This window comes from Peromyscus maniculatus, chromosome 15 (assembly GCF_049852395.1).
Source record: "Peromyscus maniculatus bairdii isolate BWxNUB_F1_BW_parent chromosome 15, HU_Pman_BW_mat_3.1, whole genome shotgun sequence".
In the NCBI taxonomy this organism is placed as follows: domain Eukaryota; kingdom Metazoa; phylum Chordata; class Mammalia; order Rodentia; family Cricetidae; genus Peromyscus; species Peromyscus maniculatus.
In genome coordinates, this window is record NC_134866.1 from 60,728,279 (window position 1) to 60,745,212 (window position 16,934).

A 16,934-nucleotide genomic window follows, 5' to 3' on the forward strand; every position below is an offset into this window, starting at 1 on the left:
AGCCCAGGTATCCCCCAACCCTGTTCTAGCAGTCTTTAGCTATTAATATCAAATTCCAAGTGCAAACACAAAGAAGGAAGCACTAACTGTGCATCCTATTTGGGGTTCAAAGACTTCTGATTCGAATCTCTGAAGACTGAGGTCATGGAGGAGGAGCATCCATTTCCTGGAACATTCGGGATTTCCCCCACCACCACTATCAAGATGTGGGAAGGCTGAGCTGCGTGTGCTTGCAAAGACTCAAGTGAACAGCCTTTCATTGTATAGTGAAGAGCTCTGGGGTTTTCCGCAGGTCTCCAGGCATTGTGTTTTCATTTTCGTCTCAGCAGTAAAACGGGGAGGAGACTGCAAACAGGCACTTGCTGCCAAAGCCATGGAAAACCTGTTGAGTTGGTCACTCTGGATCCCAGGCAAGCACACAGGTTCTGCTCTAAGTAAGATGACTCTCTTTGCTTTAGTGTAAGCCACACTGTTTGAGTTTAAAAAAAAAAAAATCAGATGATAATTTTGAAATTTTACATATACATCAAGAATGTTTCTGCAAGCAAAAGTTAAAGTGGCAGCAATACATAATTTTGAAATGAGAAGCGTGAGGCTTCTTGACCTAAATGTTCCAACTTTTTGTAACAAAACTCAGTCATTTAAAATCAAGTTATCTGCCACACTCCTACAGCAGCCCTTGGCAGGTTTTCTGTTCTGTGTGGCTGGATCCTACAAGATGGCTTTTCCACTCATATATCCAGAACCAGGGCTCAGATGCCCAAAAACCTCTGCATGATGGTTACATATTATCTTTAAGACATAATAAAATATTTTATATTCATCACAAATTTTCAGTGATCTACATCACAGTAAGGGAACTCTATCTTAACTATTATTGTCTACACAAGGGATAAGAAGAATGAGCCTTATGAGGGTTGGTGGCATTTTGTCACAATGATGCTCCCACTCAACCATTAAACTGGCCATTACCATACTAGGGACAAACAGTTCAGAGTCTGAACCAATGGGCTCAAGCCACCTTACCCATCTAAGTACTAACCGTAAGCGTGCTCAGCCTCCGAGAGCAGACCATATTAAATACGTTCAGGCTAGTGTGGCCTCAGACGCAAGCCGCTTGTCCAATTTTGTATAAATACTAAAACCTATGTGGGAATTTTTATAACAAAAGGACTTGTAATCACCTACTTCCTATTTTCATTCCAATTAATATTCTCTCTCTGCTCCATGAATCTTTCATCACATAAGAACTGAGTGATGAATCAGAAAGGAGTCAGCAACTTTTAAAATAAGTTTGAAAGGAAAGACTGAAAGGAAAGACCAGTTTACCATTGCCCGAGATCAAAACCAAACCTGAAAATTATAGGCTTTGTTTGAAATGCCGTTTGAGACACTGAAATTCACTCTGGTATACACTAGTGACTCATTCTCGCAGCACACCTACTCCGCTGAAGAGGGAGGAGGAAGCCGGCGGCTCCCAGGCAGCCACTGACCTTCGAGAGTCGGGCTCACCCAGGTCAACCACAGGGCCCCTGAGGCCACGCTGCTAGGCTGTTCTAGGGCAGCTCAGGAGGAAGGGTAGAGAAGATGGCCATCTGCAGGTCCCAGTGCCGTTCACTTCCTGGGAGTTCTCCCTGTGACCTTTCCTTTAGATTTCACTGAGTTTGCTTGAATGTAGTTTGAAATTAAGGGATGCCAGAAGCAAAAACAGTCACCCAAGGTGTAAGACGTGAGGAACTGATACGAAACGCTATTATATGCAGTAGGGACAAATACATGTTGTTGGGGAAGCTGTTCCTTTTCTCAGGCGTAACTATCCCGTGAACGCAGTGATTTAGAGAGCAGCTCTACAGACTGTGGAGGACTGTAGGCCAAATGAAATGATGTAACCCCTCAGTCACTCAAAATGTCTGACTCTGGGATTCACTGCACAATGCGGGGAAATGCAATTAAACTCTTCCTGTCTGGGTTGCATGTTTAGAACTGTAGTGGGCTGTGCTGGGCCTGCTGGAGAGTGATTCCACTACACTCCATCTCCGGCATGCCGCGGCCAGGAGGGTGGGAAAAGCACCAGCTGCCCAGAGAAAGAGAAGAGGGTGCAGACTTCGTGCTGACTTTGAAACTTCGGGTTCCAGCAAGAAGCACATTTGCTCACACCATAGCTTCATGAGTCCTGAGTGGGACCTGTCTACTTACAGGAAGAGTCCAGAATATCAGAAGCCAGGAAAAGATGCTCACTGTCCAGGTTTTCAAAATACAGATGCAGACATGTTCAAAATGTTCTTAGTATCTCCATAATACAATGCTTCTCGGGAAGCCTCTCAGCGCTTATAAATAAATGATTTCATATGTATTTATATGATTCCATAAAATTCTGAAGTTTTATCTCTTCAGATTGTACTGTTTGTGGTTCCGCTATCCCTTTCTTCTGTTTGTGGATCTACCATTATGTCTTTCCGGCTTGTTTTCGTGTTCTCTCTCTCTCTCTCTCTCTCTCTCTCTCTCTCTCTCTCTCTCTCTCTCTCTCTCTCTCTCTCTCTCTCTCTTTTATGTTTCCTTTATGATTCTGGAGCTTCCCTTCAGGATCTATTCATGAGCTGTCTCCTCTCTGCTGTGTTCAGAGTTTATCTTGATATTCACATCGTTACCATTTGGGCAGCATAGACTCCCTATTTCTGAAATCATGTCACATTTGCATTCACTGTTGATTGATTGATTGATTGACTGTGTTTAAGTACTCCCATGACCACGTCATCTTTCACATCAGAAGATCCAGGTACCGAATAAGTTATTCTCTGCCTGGTGCCTAGTCTTAGGACTCAGCTCTGTCTGATGAAAACATAGACAGAAAGTAAACAAAACCCGTATCTGAAGAAAGACCAAGGAGGCTGCTGTGATCCCAGCACTTAGCAGGTGGAGACAGGATCATTTGAGTTTGAGACCAGTCTGAGCATAAATAAAGAGACACTGGGGCCTTACCCTTTTAGAAGAGGGGGTAGAGAGGGGAGGGGGAGTGGGAGGAGGGGTGGGAGGGGTGACTGTGGTTAATCTATCAAATGAATAAAAAATTAAAACAACAACAACAACAAACCAAACAAACAGGCCACCACAGCCGTTGTGGAAAACGTTTTTTGCAGATCAGATAGTTAATTTATGGCCAAGCAAGTTTTCTCCTACACATATCCCCAACAGGAATAAAGATACTTATCAATGCCAAACCTACACACATACAGTCATACAAGTACAGTTTTTACCAACCCCAAAGAGAAACCAGCCCAAATGTCCCTCAACTAATGGAAATACTTATTAGAGTCCTTCCTGTGGACTGCTGTTTGGCAGTTAAAAGGTACTAGGTACAATAAAAAGGTCTGTGTGATGATATGCATGAACTTGGAGCACATCATGATAAGCTGAGAAGCTAGACATGCAGAACCACATGTTCTAGGATCCCACTGTACAAAGCATCCTGAGTAGACATGGAGACCGAGAGGGGGAGAAGGTGGGTTATTGAGAATCGGCTGCTCAAGAAGGTGGAGGCTGGAGAGGGGTTACTGATGAGTGTGAGGCTGCTTATTGGTCATGAAGATGTTCTAAAGTTAGACTATGGTGCAGTTCCATAACTATGTGAACAAGTTAACCCTCATCAGACTGGACTACTTTAACAGAGGAACTTTCCGGGATATAAACTACATCTCAGCAAAGCTTTCCAGAGTGGACAGATAAAATGGGGAAGTGGCTGGCCCGGTGGCTTGCAGGGTCCTTTCACTGCTTTCTATTTGCAGGGACCTTAACTCACTCATTCTAAATCTTACAGACCTCCACGTCAGACCAGATTCATGCTTTAAAGTCACCGTTTGTTACATTTAAAGGTCTATGCTGATTAGTTTTCCTTATTTTTTGAATAGAAAACATTTGTTTCTCTATCCACTCTATTGTTTCTCAACCTTTACCATTGAAATGGTTCTGTGGTTGCCTCCCCCAAACACTCCTGCGGCTTTCAGAGCCCTAGGGGAGTATTTTGATGTCTTGGTCCTTCATTTTCCATGATGACGTTATGGCTCTAACTCTGAAGAGCTTTGGCACTCATGTTTAATGGGATGTGATTGTCTTCTTGGGTTGACACACCACTCTAAACCAAATCTGAAGCTCCTAAGCAGCTCTTTTGGGCTTCTATCATGAGGGATCCATTGTCCATATCTTCCCACAGTGGGTTAGAATCTTACAGGCTCCATTTCACCACCAGAGCAGGTGAGAGTTTGCATCCACATCTTTATGATCTCAGGAAATATTAGGGTTTGGGGCTCAGATCACCATTTTATGCTTCTGCTCTGTTTCTGACCCACAAAGATATATTCATCTTATGTTTAATATTCTTTTGTTAATATGCTATTCTTAGCTACTATCTATAGTGAGCAGGGTAGAGAGATAAAACACTAATTTACAGTGCCACTTTAATTGGATATTTTAAAGGTCAGCACAATCCAATTTTAACAAGAAGATTCAAGTGAAGTATTAAATGTTTCTGATTCGAGTAGGAAAGACTTGTTTCTTTGGATTTGCAGTATCTGGGGCACATTAAGTGGAGTAACAGTGGGTTTCAAATACGCTATTAAAGAGTAAATTCAAACATAGTTCTGAGACCCACAGAAGGAAAGGATGGGAAAAAAGAGTGCAAATTACACAACATCTTTAATGGAATGGACAAACAGACCAACACGACAGATCATTTTAATTCCACTTTTGATGACGTAGCAGTACCTGTTCTTGCGACATATTTCATGGGGTACCCATGACTACTATTTTAGGATTTATAGTACCTTGATTCATTTATCCAATTATTTAAGAATATCAACCATGTTCTTGCCATCCAATGAGTACTCTGAAAGACGCCAGGGATACATAAATGAGTCTTGAATATTCCTTGTTCTCAGGAATGATTTATGTAGTTAACCACACAAAGCTCAACAAGCCACAGACCCATTCTATGACAAGGGTTGTAGTAACTACACAACTGAGGACATTCGAGGCACAGGGAAGGAGTGATTCCCATTGGCCATGATGCTGCAAAGAGGTGATCCCAGTTTCACAGATAAAGTGTGATGCTGAAGGACTTCAGGATTTCTAGAAGAGTGAGACTGAGAGAAATCAACTTGTGTTTACACCGTTTTAAACTGGATTTGGGGTTATTTTAGGAGTTAGTGAAGATCCTGGGAGTGTGATAAACCACATTTACCTCTTTATCTCATTCATTCAGAAGTCCCCATCTCATTTAACAGAGCTCCTTACAGGGCGCAGAGAGCTGTATCTGACAATTTTAGGAAAAGGTGAGTAGACTGACATGGTCAGGATGTAGGATAAATAGTACTAATTCTGGGTGAGCAGTGGGTTACGGGGACTCTTGCAGACAACAGAAACTGGACTGTTGGGCCCTGAGAAAACTCAGCCTCAAAGCTGGAGAGTGAAGATATTTGCTTCAGTTTTGAAGTACAGGCATCTGAGTTATTGAAATGGAAAAAAAAAAAAGGAGACTAGATAAGAGAAACTGATCAGAAAGATGTAACAGGCCCAGACATGAGGCACTAACTACTCAGACTAGACTCTCAGTAGAAGAGGGGAATTGGGAGCTGAAGAGGGGAATCAGGAGCCTGGAGGTGGTGGCGCACGCCTGTCATCTCAGTACTTGGGAGGCAGAGGCAGGTGGATCTCTGAGTTTGAGTTTGATCTCTCTGGTCTACAGAGCAAGTTCCAGGATATCCAGAGCTATTACATGGAGAAACCCTGTCTCAAAACAAACAAGCACACAAACAAACAAACAAACAAAAAGAAGGGAACCAGAAACGCCATGATTATTTTGCTTTAGAAAGGATAAATGAAGCCATCCTTCTGTTAGTATCTCCTTGTAGAGTGGGTTCTGTAGCTGAGATACAACTGTGATGGTACACCTACCATCATGTTCAGTGTGTGAGGGATCTGTGTTCGAATAACCAGAGCATTGTCTTGGTGATGGAACAAATCTGAGACGTGTAGGGAGACAAGTCTTTAAAGGATTAGCTGGCTCTGTTAGGTCTTCATATTATTACCATGGATAAAATGGATAGACTAATACACTGGCACTCTTTTTCCCTTTGAGACAGGATCCCTGCATAGGCCTGGCTAGCCTGGAACTCACTATGTAGAGCAGATGGGCCTTGAACTCAAAGAGATCTGAGTGCTGGGGTTAAGTGCATGTGCCACTACACATAACAACACTGGCACTTTTACACTGTGACTAAGCAAAAGACAGTTGATTAAAAAACAAAACAACAACAACAAAAAAATCTCTTTTCCTCTAAAACATAATGGCCATTTTATTACAATGAATCACAAGTTGAATGAAAACATTCCAGGAACTAAGAAAAAGTAGGGCTTCTATAATAAATATTACTTTTGTATTGATAAATTTAAGGCTGCTCATGATTACAAATACTTCTCTCTACACATTATCATGGCAGATGAGAGATGGGAGAAGAGGGGATAAGATGTCAGACCCTGCAGTTCTTATGAATAAACCTCACGAGAGTGCCCTTCTTAGCAGTTCATAGACAATGCTTTTGCACCCTGATCCAGTTTATAGGGGCTAGAAAGCTTTCTCCTACCACACTCACACCTTCTGAGTGAAAATATCTACTGAACCCTTGATGATGCACTAGACACGATTTCAGGGACTTCATGTATGGTATCCTGCTTAAATTCTGACAAGCATTTAAATTGTGATTAATTACCCCAAGATGGCTACCCATTTGAGGTTAGATTTGCAGAAGCTTAGAAGAAAATCACTGTTCCAAGAGGTGCCCCTTTCCGGTTCCTAAGTCTTCCCCCAGGCTCTTGGGTATCCACAGTGTTTAAGTAACAATTTCTGTCTGCAGATGTGCTGTTATTGTTCCTAGTCGAGGAAATTCCTAGGAAACTCTATTTCAAGGACAATGAAAAGAGAGTCCGATCATAAAAACCTGTGCTGAGCATGATTCAAAGGGAAAAAACTGAGCCACAGTGAAAGCCAGCTCGAGCTGGAAAGATTTGTCCTCTTAAGCAAGCAGACATGTGTAGCTACTTATGAGGCTGTCTGATTACACACGTTTTAAAGCATCTGTCAGCTTAATCAGAAAGCTGCATGCAAAACCCAATGCTCCCGAGCACCACAAAGGTTTGCTTGATTCTCAAGTCTCAGAATGGGCAGGAAGCGAAATGACTTCACAGGTTGAATGCAGGTTGTTATTGCTTAAGTTGGGGAAAGCCTGGGAAGCGATTCCCGAAGCCAGTGACTCACTGGCCTGGACCGTGACACCTTCAGGGAAACTGGAAAGAGCAATAAAACCCACAGGCCCTGAGGACGAGAGCTGCCAGGACCAAGCAGGAGACACCAGAGAGCTTAGTTTAACCCAAGGCTTCCGTGCTGAAAGCTGAACCTAATCTCATCCTTCTTTTTCCTTTCAAAACCAAACCAAACAAAAAACCCAGGAGACAAAAACCTCCATGGAATTTCCCCGCCTTGAGGAGTTCCCATTTCTAAAATGCAAAAATAGTTCTTTCCTAACCTGCTGCGTTCGTACGTCCTCTGAAGACATCATCATAACCTTTCCACTGTGGCTTCAGCTGATAGGCATGAATGAACACCACAAACACCACCACGAGGCACATCAGAGGAACGAGAGCAGCCGTGAACAGAGCAGCATAGATGTTTGGAATGAAGCATCTGGAAGAAAGGAGGCAAACATTAACTCAGACAAGCACAAGACCAAGGCGCACGTTCGTAGCTCATCCTCTCACTGCCTCACACTAGCTCTTTGAATGTAGATGTTGGCAAAAGTAAATTATATCTGAACAGATTACAACTGTCACAGAGAAGGCACAGGTCTACCTTCACCTCCCCGAGGAGGTTCTGTGGTGAGTTTCCAAATAAGTCTGCCAAATGAATCTGACATTTGTGTCCGAGATACTTCAGAGATGCAACGTGCACATACGTCATGTTAAAGTGTGTGTGGGATGGCACAGAGTCAGTGTACCTGGACTTCAGAATTGAGTGGTAATGAAGTCTAACACTACATTTTAAATAGATTTTTAGGAATAGTTAGCCTCTCTATGACTTCATTTATCTTTAAAATAAAAATGACAATAGTATTCACAATTGAAGTCAGTTACGAAAATTAGCTGAATTAGTTTGCTACACACCTAGAAAAATTTTCTTAAGACACGTTTCTAGACTTAAGAAACAACATCTATCTTGCTTTCACTAGCTCCATCTTCCGAAACAGCCCCTGAGGCGCATGGTGGGATATGAGGGCTGGAAGTGGGGAGATGGTTCAGGTGGAAAAGTGCTTTCTGCGAAAGGATGGAGACCTAGCTGTGATCCTCAGAACACACATAAAGGCTATATATGGAGGTATGTGCTTATAACCCCAGCCCTGGAGAGAAGGACACAGGCAGCCCCCTAGGCCTGTTGACCGGCCAGCCTAGCCTCATTGGCAAACTGCAAGCCAACAGGAGACCATGTCTCAAAAGAGAAGATGGTCTTGAGGAACAACACTCAGGATGACCACTGGTTTCCACATGTGCACACTCACACTCACACACTGCCTACCACGAACTTGAGGATTCTCTGCCCTGCCACAGACACTATGTTGGTTTTTGACAGTTTTGTCCTTTCTTAGTACTTCTGTTGTGACGCACTTTCCTGTGAGATGAAAACCTTTCATCTTGGAGGAAAATTTCTTCAGACCTTAAGAGTATGTCTCTTTTATTTTTACCAACCCCCTTTGTTTTTGATGCATAATATTTGAAAGCCTATGTTATATTGTAACCATAGTAAACTTTGAAGAAAAGTCAAGGAAAAATACGTTTAGAAGGAAATCTCAAACTACAAAATCGGGACAGTGATTTTGGCTAAACACTCATTCTTGCGAACGGGAAAAACGTCTCTGTTCGAAGTTGAAATGAAGAGGCGGGGAGATGGCTGAGCAGTTGGAAGAAGGCACTTTGCTACCAGATGACCCAAGTTTGGTTCCCAGCATCCTCGCTGGGCTGCTTATAACCAAATCCACCCGTAACACCAGCTCCAGAGGGTACATTGTCCTCTTCTGATGTCTTTAGACTCCTACACTCTTTTATTTCTTCTTTTCTGCTCAACGTGACACAAGCTGGAGTTATCTGAGAAGAAAAACTTCACATGAGAAAAGGCCTCCACCAGACTGTTTGTAGGCAAATATGTAGGGCATTTTCTTGATTAATGTGGGTTGTACCACCCCTCGGCAGGTGGTCTTGGATCATGGAAGGAAGCTGTGAGCAAGCCCTGGGAGCAAGTCAGTGAGCTCATTCTTCTATGGTCTCTGCTCCAATTCCTGCATTTAGGTTCCTGCCTTGAGTTTCTCTCCTGACTTCCATTCATGAAGGATGTGTCCTATAAGGTGAAATTAACCCTTTCCTCCCCAAATTGCTTTGACTCACAGTATTTTGTCACAGCAATAGAAATCAAACTGAAATGCCCACCCCATGATACGGGCACACATACGCATACATAATTAAAAGTAAAAATAAATGTTTAAAATAAATAATAATAGAGTTTAAGCTAAGCTCCATTGTTAAGAGTCTTACTTAAGTGAGGCAACCGCTTGTTTTTGTTGAAGGGAGGTGGATGTTGTCACACTGAACAAACGTGTGCACAGCGAATGGTCTGGAAATACTGCAGACCTCAGGTAGAGTGGACAGCAGGAAGAGTTGCCAATCAGATGTCAGAGGACCAAAGAACTCCTCCATAAAATCTAGGCCCACACCGACTGCATTGGTGACAAATGTGGGCACTGTCAAAAACCTACCATTCATGACAGGTCATGTGTGATGCGATTCTGAGAAACAGAAAGGGAAAGCTTTAGGATTGTGCCCTGTTTTGACCCTTTAGCTGAATGAACCATCACAGCAAAGTCACATGAGGAAGAAGACCAGCAAAGGAGATGTCTCAGAGCAGTGACACTTGGTGAAGTCTTTTCTCCTCCTGAGAAGTGCTATAGACATGCCCAGTTACCTCTGACCTTCTGGAGGTCCACTTTCCCCATGGACCAATGAAATTAGATGTTCATTGTTATCTAGAGGTCTGTTTTTAAGGACCAAAAAATCGTATGAAATTCTGCACATAGAAGCTAAGCATATCTGTTGGCTGCTACAGGGGCATGTGGGTGTTGGACCACATCCCCCATCTACCATTGCTATGGCATTCTGTATGAAATATGCCTAACTCAAACCACCATAGATTCAATACTTATTCCTAAATTCAACTGTGACAACATTTTTTCAACTAAAAAGTAAGGCAGTGAAATCCATGTGTATGGTGTCCTTCATCAGTATCTGAATTCTACATCCGTGATCTGTCTTCAACTGAAAGTGTTGGAAGCCGACATTAAAAAAAAGAAAAAGAAAACAAAACAAAACTGCTGTTCTACTCCAGAAATGTGTTCAACATCAAACCTTTAGCATTTGCTTGTTTTACTTCATCATTGGTCTTTGACCTAGATGAAATAGATCTGAATGTATAAAGCAAGGTACAGAGTATTTTGGGTCTGTGTCATCCAAATTAAATTCTAGGAGAAGGAAATTCATCATTCTGACATTCTTTTGCAAATGCGGAGTGTTTGGAAATGTATCTTAAAATGTGTCTTGTTTATTACATCCTCTTAGTGGCTCATGTTGATTTGAGTAAGGTCCTTAACAATGTTAGCTTAGTTTAAGCTCTGTTATTAATTTTAAAGATCTATTGTTATTTTTGATCATGTATGTGTATGGATTAGGGGATGCAGCAGCACTTCTGACACACAAACATTTGCAAATGAAGCAGGGTATAAGACAGTAGCATGGCAGGTGACAGGTAGGACCCAGCACTCATGTCACTCATCCTGTGGGAAGAGGTGGCAGGTAGGTCACTGTACATCCCAGAGTATAACACAGTCTTCATTTCTTCTTTTAAAGTCTCATTTAACTTATTAAAAATAAGCATTATTCTAATTTTCTGTGCAATATTCTATGAACGGGGTTTTTGCTGGGCTATAAGAAAATTTATAACATATATTTTTAAAGGGTCAAAGATAAATGAACTTTATTCCACCCTTTCAAAAATTAGTCTTGCCAATGAGAATTGCTTCCACTCCAACAGAGTAAGAACCAGATCTGGTAGCTCTGAGTGTCTGGTCACATGAGAGTGAAGTGGGACAATAGGACATGTGTGAGTGTCGCGGCAGAATACTGTCTGAACCAAGCTGGGATCAGCTTCCTCTGGAGAGAGTGGGATGCGAGGCTAAGGAGACTGAGAGCCGTGTGCACATCAGGGCAGCTGATTAACACGCTGGAAACTACTGCGTTAATAGATCTGGCAGAACCCGGGGAAGTGGATGAAGGCCATGTGGGTGTCTTTCCTTAAAAAGGGCTAGCAAAGCATGCTTTTAGAATCCCCAGCTCACCAGCTTCAAAGGATTCTGGTGGCCCTTCCTCTGAGAGCACTGGACATTTCTAGGTTTTAGGTTTTTACAGTCGCTTTACTGTTCTGCTGTTTCAGCAGCTCTTTATGCTTTCTGAAATGGTTTTCTCCCATGCCACCTAATTCAATTCTTACAAAAATATATGTGTGTGGTATGGGGTCTTTCATATGAAATCACCTGAGGCAGGGGTTCAGAAGCACCTAGAAGAGACACACTGCTCAGCATCGCTGACCCACTGGAAGAACACAGGGAACTCACTGTACTTAAGACTGTGGTTTGAGTTCACTTAAATTATATTTTAAGAACAAGCTGACCCCGGCCGGCTGGGGATCTTGAAGACATGCAGCTGGCTGACATCTGGGTCACAGCTGGGCTACATAGGTAATGAAACAGGATGTAGGAGGTGTAAGAGCCATAAGTGTTTGCCTCCAAAGTCGTCTTAAGTGCTCCACAGCATGTCAGGGATGCTTGCAGGCTCATGTGCAGCTCTCCTTGGGTAGCTCTCTCAGCACGTCTTCAGAGACGGTGTCCATAGCAAGAGGCAAACTTGTCTCCCCCAACTTTCCCTCCTGAACATGTGAACTCATATGAAGCCACACTCTATTTGGAAAGTAATGGAGATGACCTGTTCATTTATTCTATAAATTCACAGAAAGTATAATCAATCCAGAAGAAGGATAGTGGATAGTCAATATTTCAATAAGGATAAGTCATTATCGTTATTGAAAACTTTTCTACTTTGTATAGAAAATATCACGGGCTTTATTAGTCAAAGAATAAAGATGTTATCCACCATGCAGTGGCATATCATTTGTAAATAAGATTGAAGTCAATACTTATGTTCTCAACATTTCTCTGCTTTTATGGTCAACTTATTTTCTTCCCAAAGATGATGCTCTTATTTTGCATACATTTATTTACCTGTGGATTTATGTATGTAGGAATGCATATCTTAATGTGGATGTACCCATTTCCCAGACCATCAGAAATGACTGGAGAAAATGAGAAATGATAGAAACACTATAACATATTACCTATTATTTCATCCTGTACCCAACCCTTGAAAAAGGAATAAATTGATGAAGGCTCAGAGTTAGGGGAAACAGTAGTTTAGATTTCAGTAGCTGTAAAGTATGGGAATATATTGCTCTGGCTTTCTGCTGTAAAGCATACAGCAATTTTCACAATCAACTTAATTCTAAAATTCATTTTACTTAATGTTTAAGCTTTATTTATTTTGGGTGGTTTGTTTGTTTTGGAATTTTTGTTTGTTTGGTTGGTTTTGGTTTTTTGAGACAGGGTTTCTCTGTGTAGCTTTGGAGCCTTTCCTGGAACTCACTCTGTAGCCCAGGATGGCCTTGAACTCACAGAGATCTTCCTGCCTCTGCCTCCTGAGTGCTGGAACTAAAGGCATGCACCACCATAACTGGTTTTGTTTTGTTTTTGTTTTCTGGTTTTTTGTTTGTTTTTTGTTTTTGTTTTTGTTTTTTGTTTTTTGTTTTTTTTTTGAGACAGGATCTCTCTGTGAAGCTTTGACTGGCCTGGAATTCAGCATGCAGACCAGCCTGGCCTCGAACTTACCGAGATCTATCTGCCTCTGCCTCCTGAGTGGTGCCTCACCCTTGGGCTTTCTTTGAGACAGTCTCACTTTGTGGACCACACTGGTTTGTAACTCACTGTGGCCCAAGCTGTTTTCAAGCATGTGATCCTCCTGCGCAGGCCTCCCGGTCCTACAATTACAACTCAGCTACCACCCAGGCCCAGAACCAATGCTATGAGTTGGTCTACCCCAACATCCGCTGAATCTATGAACTGTTGGAGCATGTGAAGGGGACGAACCTATGAATCTAAAACATAAGAATCTCCATGACACAGGACAGCAGGATAGCCAAAAGGAGCCCCAGTGAGAGCCCATTATTAATGGTGCAGCAGAAAACAGAGGCCTTGAGCCAGACCAATGACTCATGGTAATGAACTTGCAAGTAAAGATGAATGAACTAAAGGGTAAACTATGTGACTCAGTGAACCACACTACAGCTTCCATGACAAGATTCGTCTTCCTTTTGTTTGGTTTTTCTTTTAAATTTGGTTTTGTTTCAGGGGCTGGGTTGTTGGTTACAAGGGCAGAGGGAGGACTTGAGGAGATGAGGAGATAAGTGGGATCGGAATGTATGATGTGAAATCCACAAAGAATCAAAGTAAAAAAAAAAAAAGTCCAACCAATATGTCAGTGTCAACCACGTGTTAGTTATATTGCTGGCAATGGAGGGGCCTATAAAGCTGGCTAAGTTATGGTCCATCAAGGGGCCATAAGCACGACAGATGCACAGTGCTTCTGAACCTAGTCTCTCCCATCAGCAGCATCAGCACCAACTGGGAACTCGTGAACATGCCAACACTTGGCCCCCACAGAGCTCCGAGTCAGCTCCAGTTTTCACAAGGTCCTCAGGTATGTCTTCTCTCTCTTTCCATACACATAGATGTGGATGCAGATGTAAAATAAAAGCTTGAGGAGTATTTTGCTAGCACGCTCTTGGGACATGAAGTAGTCAATTCCAGTCAATAAATTAACCGTTCCCTCCTTTTGACATAGCAGTCAAGGGACTGTGTAAGTCCGGGGGTCCCAGAGTTCTTGGTACTTCCAACAGCCTCAGGAACCAAGAAGGAAAGCAGCAGGAAGAAGAGAATCGGAGACCAAAGAGGCTGAAAACTGCAGGCTGAGCCTTCTGACTGAAGGAAGGGGAAGCTCACGTTAAACTGGCGAGCATATGAAAGACGCAGAGTGGTGGGCTTTGAGGGGAAGTGGTGCTGGGGCCTGGTGCATGCACAAGAAGGCAGCATTCATCTTTCCCACAGCTTCACAGCTTCCGAGTGTGTTTCTCCGTGTGTGAGTGCAACAGACACATTCACCCTTCCCTACACAGCTCATAGTTTCTGGGAAGAGCGATCTCTTTGCTTCATGCCCCTCTCTTTACATGTCCATGCACTGACGCCCAGCTCTGAAACAAATACCTGGCTCAAAGACAGCCATTCGTCTACCTTGCCTTGGAGACATCATTGGACTTTACTATAAAAACAGGCTGAGCCAATCAAACTTTGGCTCTTGGAAAAACTGCACATGACTGGTAAACACTAAAGCTACTGTAAAATAATGAACATGGTTGTATTGGATCAAATATACAACTGATATACAGAAAAATCTTGGGAAAAGAAAATTGGGGGAGACAATGTGAGTAGAGGGGGTGCAGATGCTTGTAAAACCCAGAAGTGAGGAATGCATTTGAGAGACAGAAGGCAGCCCTGATCCCAGGGGTCAACTCCAGGATGCTAGATTTTTTTTTCCATTTTTAAGAACACCATATGAATGCCTAGGTTACAATTCTCTAACTACTCCCCTCTTTCCACAATTTAACTCACTTTGGTGGGATTTTATATGTAATACAATGACAATACTTAAAACATATCCAGTGAGTAAGCAATAAAGAGAGAAAGAGGGAGAATGTTGGAGCCTGCCGACCGTCAGCTGGGTAGCTGTGTAGAGGCATGAGGATTGAAGAGACAATGAAAAGGACGGGAAAGAGTCTGCCAGTCGATGCCAGACAGTTCTGTACTCAATGACATGTAGCTTGTAGCATGTTTTCTGACCATGGTTCAGGGGCATGCTTACTAACCTTCATCAGTTCCAACAAATGCTTAATACTAATAATTGCGGTATAAATTCTAAGAAAATATAATACTCAGTCTCATGGCTCCATTTAGATTTAGTAAGTTTAGTCCATGTTTTCACATTGCTTAGTCCAGTTCCTACACTCTAAGAACTAAACGTGGTCAATCAGGACAGAAACACAGTTGACTCCAATAAGGTAATTTGGATCTCCAGGATGACACTTGTTTTTCCAGGTTTTAGGGTCACCTGATGCGGAGTCAGATAATTTTAGAGCAAAAGACCAACTGTCGGGAGTCACAGACGCACAGTGTGGCAGGTGCAGCCCCACGGGATTCAGGAACTTGAGGCCATGGGGTCCACACATCACGAGGGGGCTCAGCGGGAGAATGCATAATTTTGTTGTTGGTTTTTGAGAGAGGGTCTCACTCTGCAGCTCAGACCTCCCTTGAACTTACAGCAAATTCCTGCTCCAACCTCTATACAAGGATTTAGACAGCAGCCTCCATACCAAGCTCATACAGTGTTTCTTTAAAAGATATTGCTCTTCCTAGAAGGAGAGGGGATGCCTGTGCCTTTATTTCCAGCAGTTGGAAGTCTTAGGAAGAAGGCCTGTGAGTGTGAGGTTTGCTCAGACTATAGTGAAACTCTCACTCAAAACAACATTAATTATAAGTAAGCAAATGAAATACAACAACAATCTTGAAGATACAGAGGCACATTAGGACCCTGCCTGCTTTTGTTCTGTGGCTACTGTTGCTAACTACATTAACGGCCATCCCAGAAAGAAGCCATTAGTTCAAAGGGCAAGACCCAAACTCATTTTTAAATGTGTACCATGTACTCACATTTGCAGTATTTGGAAAATCAAAGAAAGAAAGATATGGATGTATGTAACAGAATTGCCCACACATCAGTCTCAGTACAAAGTAAAACGTAAGTGCAGATAGTTCCACAGATGGGTGACAGACTTGAAGCATTAGCAGGTTAAAAGTAGTTGATAAAAAGCACTCTGAAAACCATGATGCTCTAAAAGGCTTCCCAAGGCACTCAGATTTGAGCAAACTGACCCTAAATGGGATGACATTGCGCAAATCCACTGGACAGAGCTTGCCAACATTGCCCCAGGTAGGTTCCAGTCAATCAGGCCCTTTGAGAATTTCATCAGGAAGAGGGTCAAGCTGACTTCTTATTTATTTATTTTTTTTGCATGTACTAATGCTCTGTGTTCTCTCATAAAACAAAACAATTTGGCACTGGAAAAGGTCATTGTCCTAGAGCATTCAATGGTGCCCTGCTGTTACCTCTTCTTACCAAGCTCCTAAATTACCATAGTACTTTCTTGAACCTGATGATGGTAAAATGGTAGGTCTTCATAACTTTGTGAAAATGATTTACAGAGAAGGCTGTGGAAATAGGACATTAATGTTAAAAATATCTAACTATATTATTTACCTTCCACCTATCCATCCACCCATCCATCCATCCATCCATCCATCCATCCATCCATCCATCCATCCATCCATCGAATGCTCCTCTCCAGCTCATCTAATTTCACAGGAAGTCTCTGTGGATCACAAGCCTCTACACATGACGTTCACACAGCTTTGCGTGAGGTAAGTACACATTGCATGGGCATGGTATAGTAGTTTCCGACCTCAGGCTAATGTTACAAATGCAATGACTTTTGGAGTTCAAAATTTTTAAATCCGTTTTCTATTGATCTGGTTTTTGTTCTCTGACTTTAAACCTGGGATTTCAACGAACTCATT

At 42.4% G+C, this 16,934-nt stretch overlaps 1 protein-coding gene across 1 annotated transcript in view; it reads right to left on the reverse strand.

Moving 5' to 3' along the window:
• Positions 1-16,934, reverse strand: part of Adgrv1 (adhesion G protein-coupled receptor V1) — a 541,812-nt gene that overhangs the window by 72,706 nt on the left and 452,172 nt on the right. Inside the window, exon 86 of the mRNA XM_076552019.1 lies at positions 7,575-7,732. Within this exon, the coding sequence (XP_076408134.1) occupies positions 7,575-7,732 (158 nt within the window). The remainder of the gene's footprint in view (positions 1-7,574; positions 7,733-16,934) is intronic.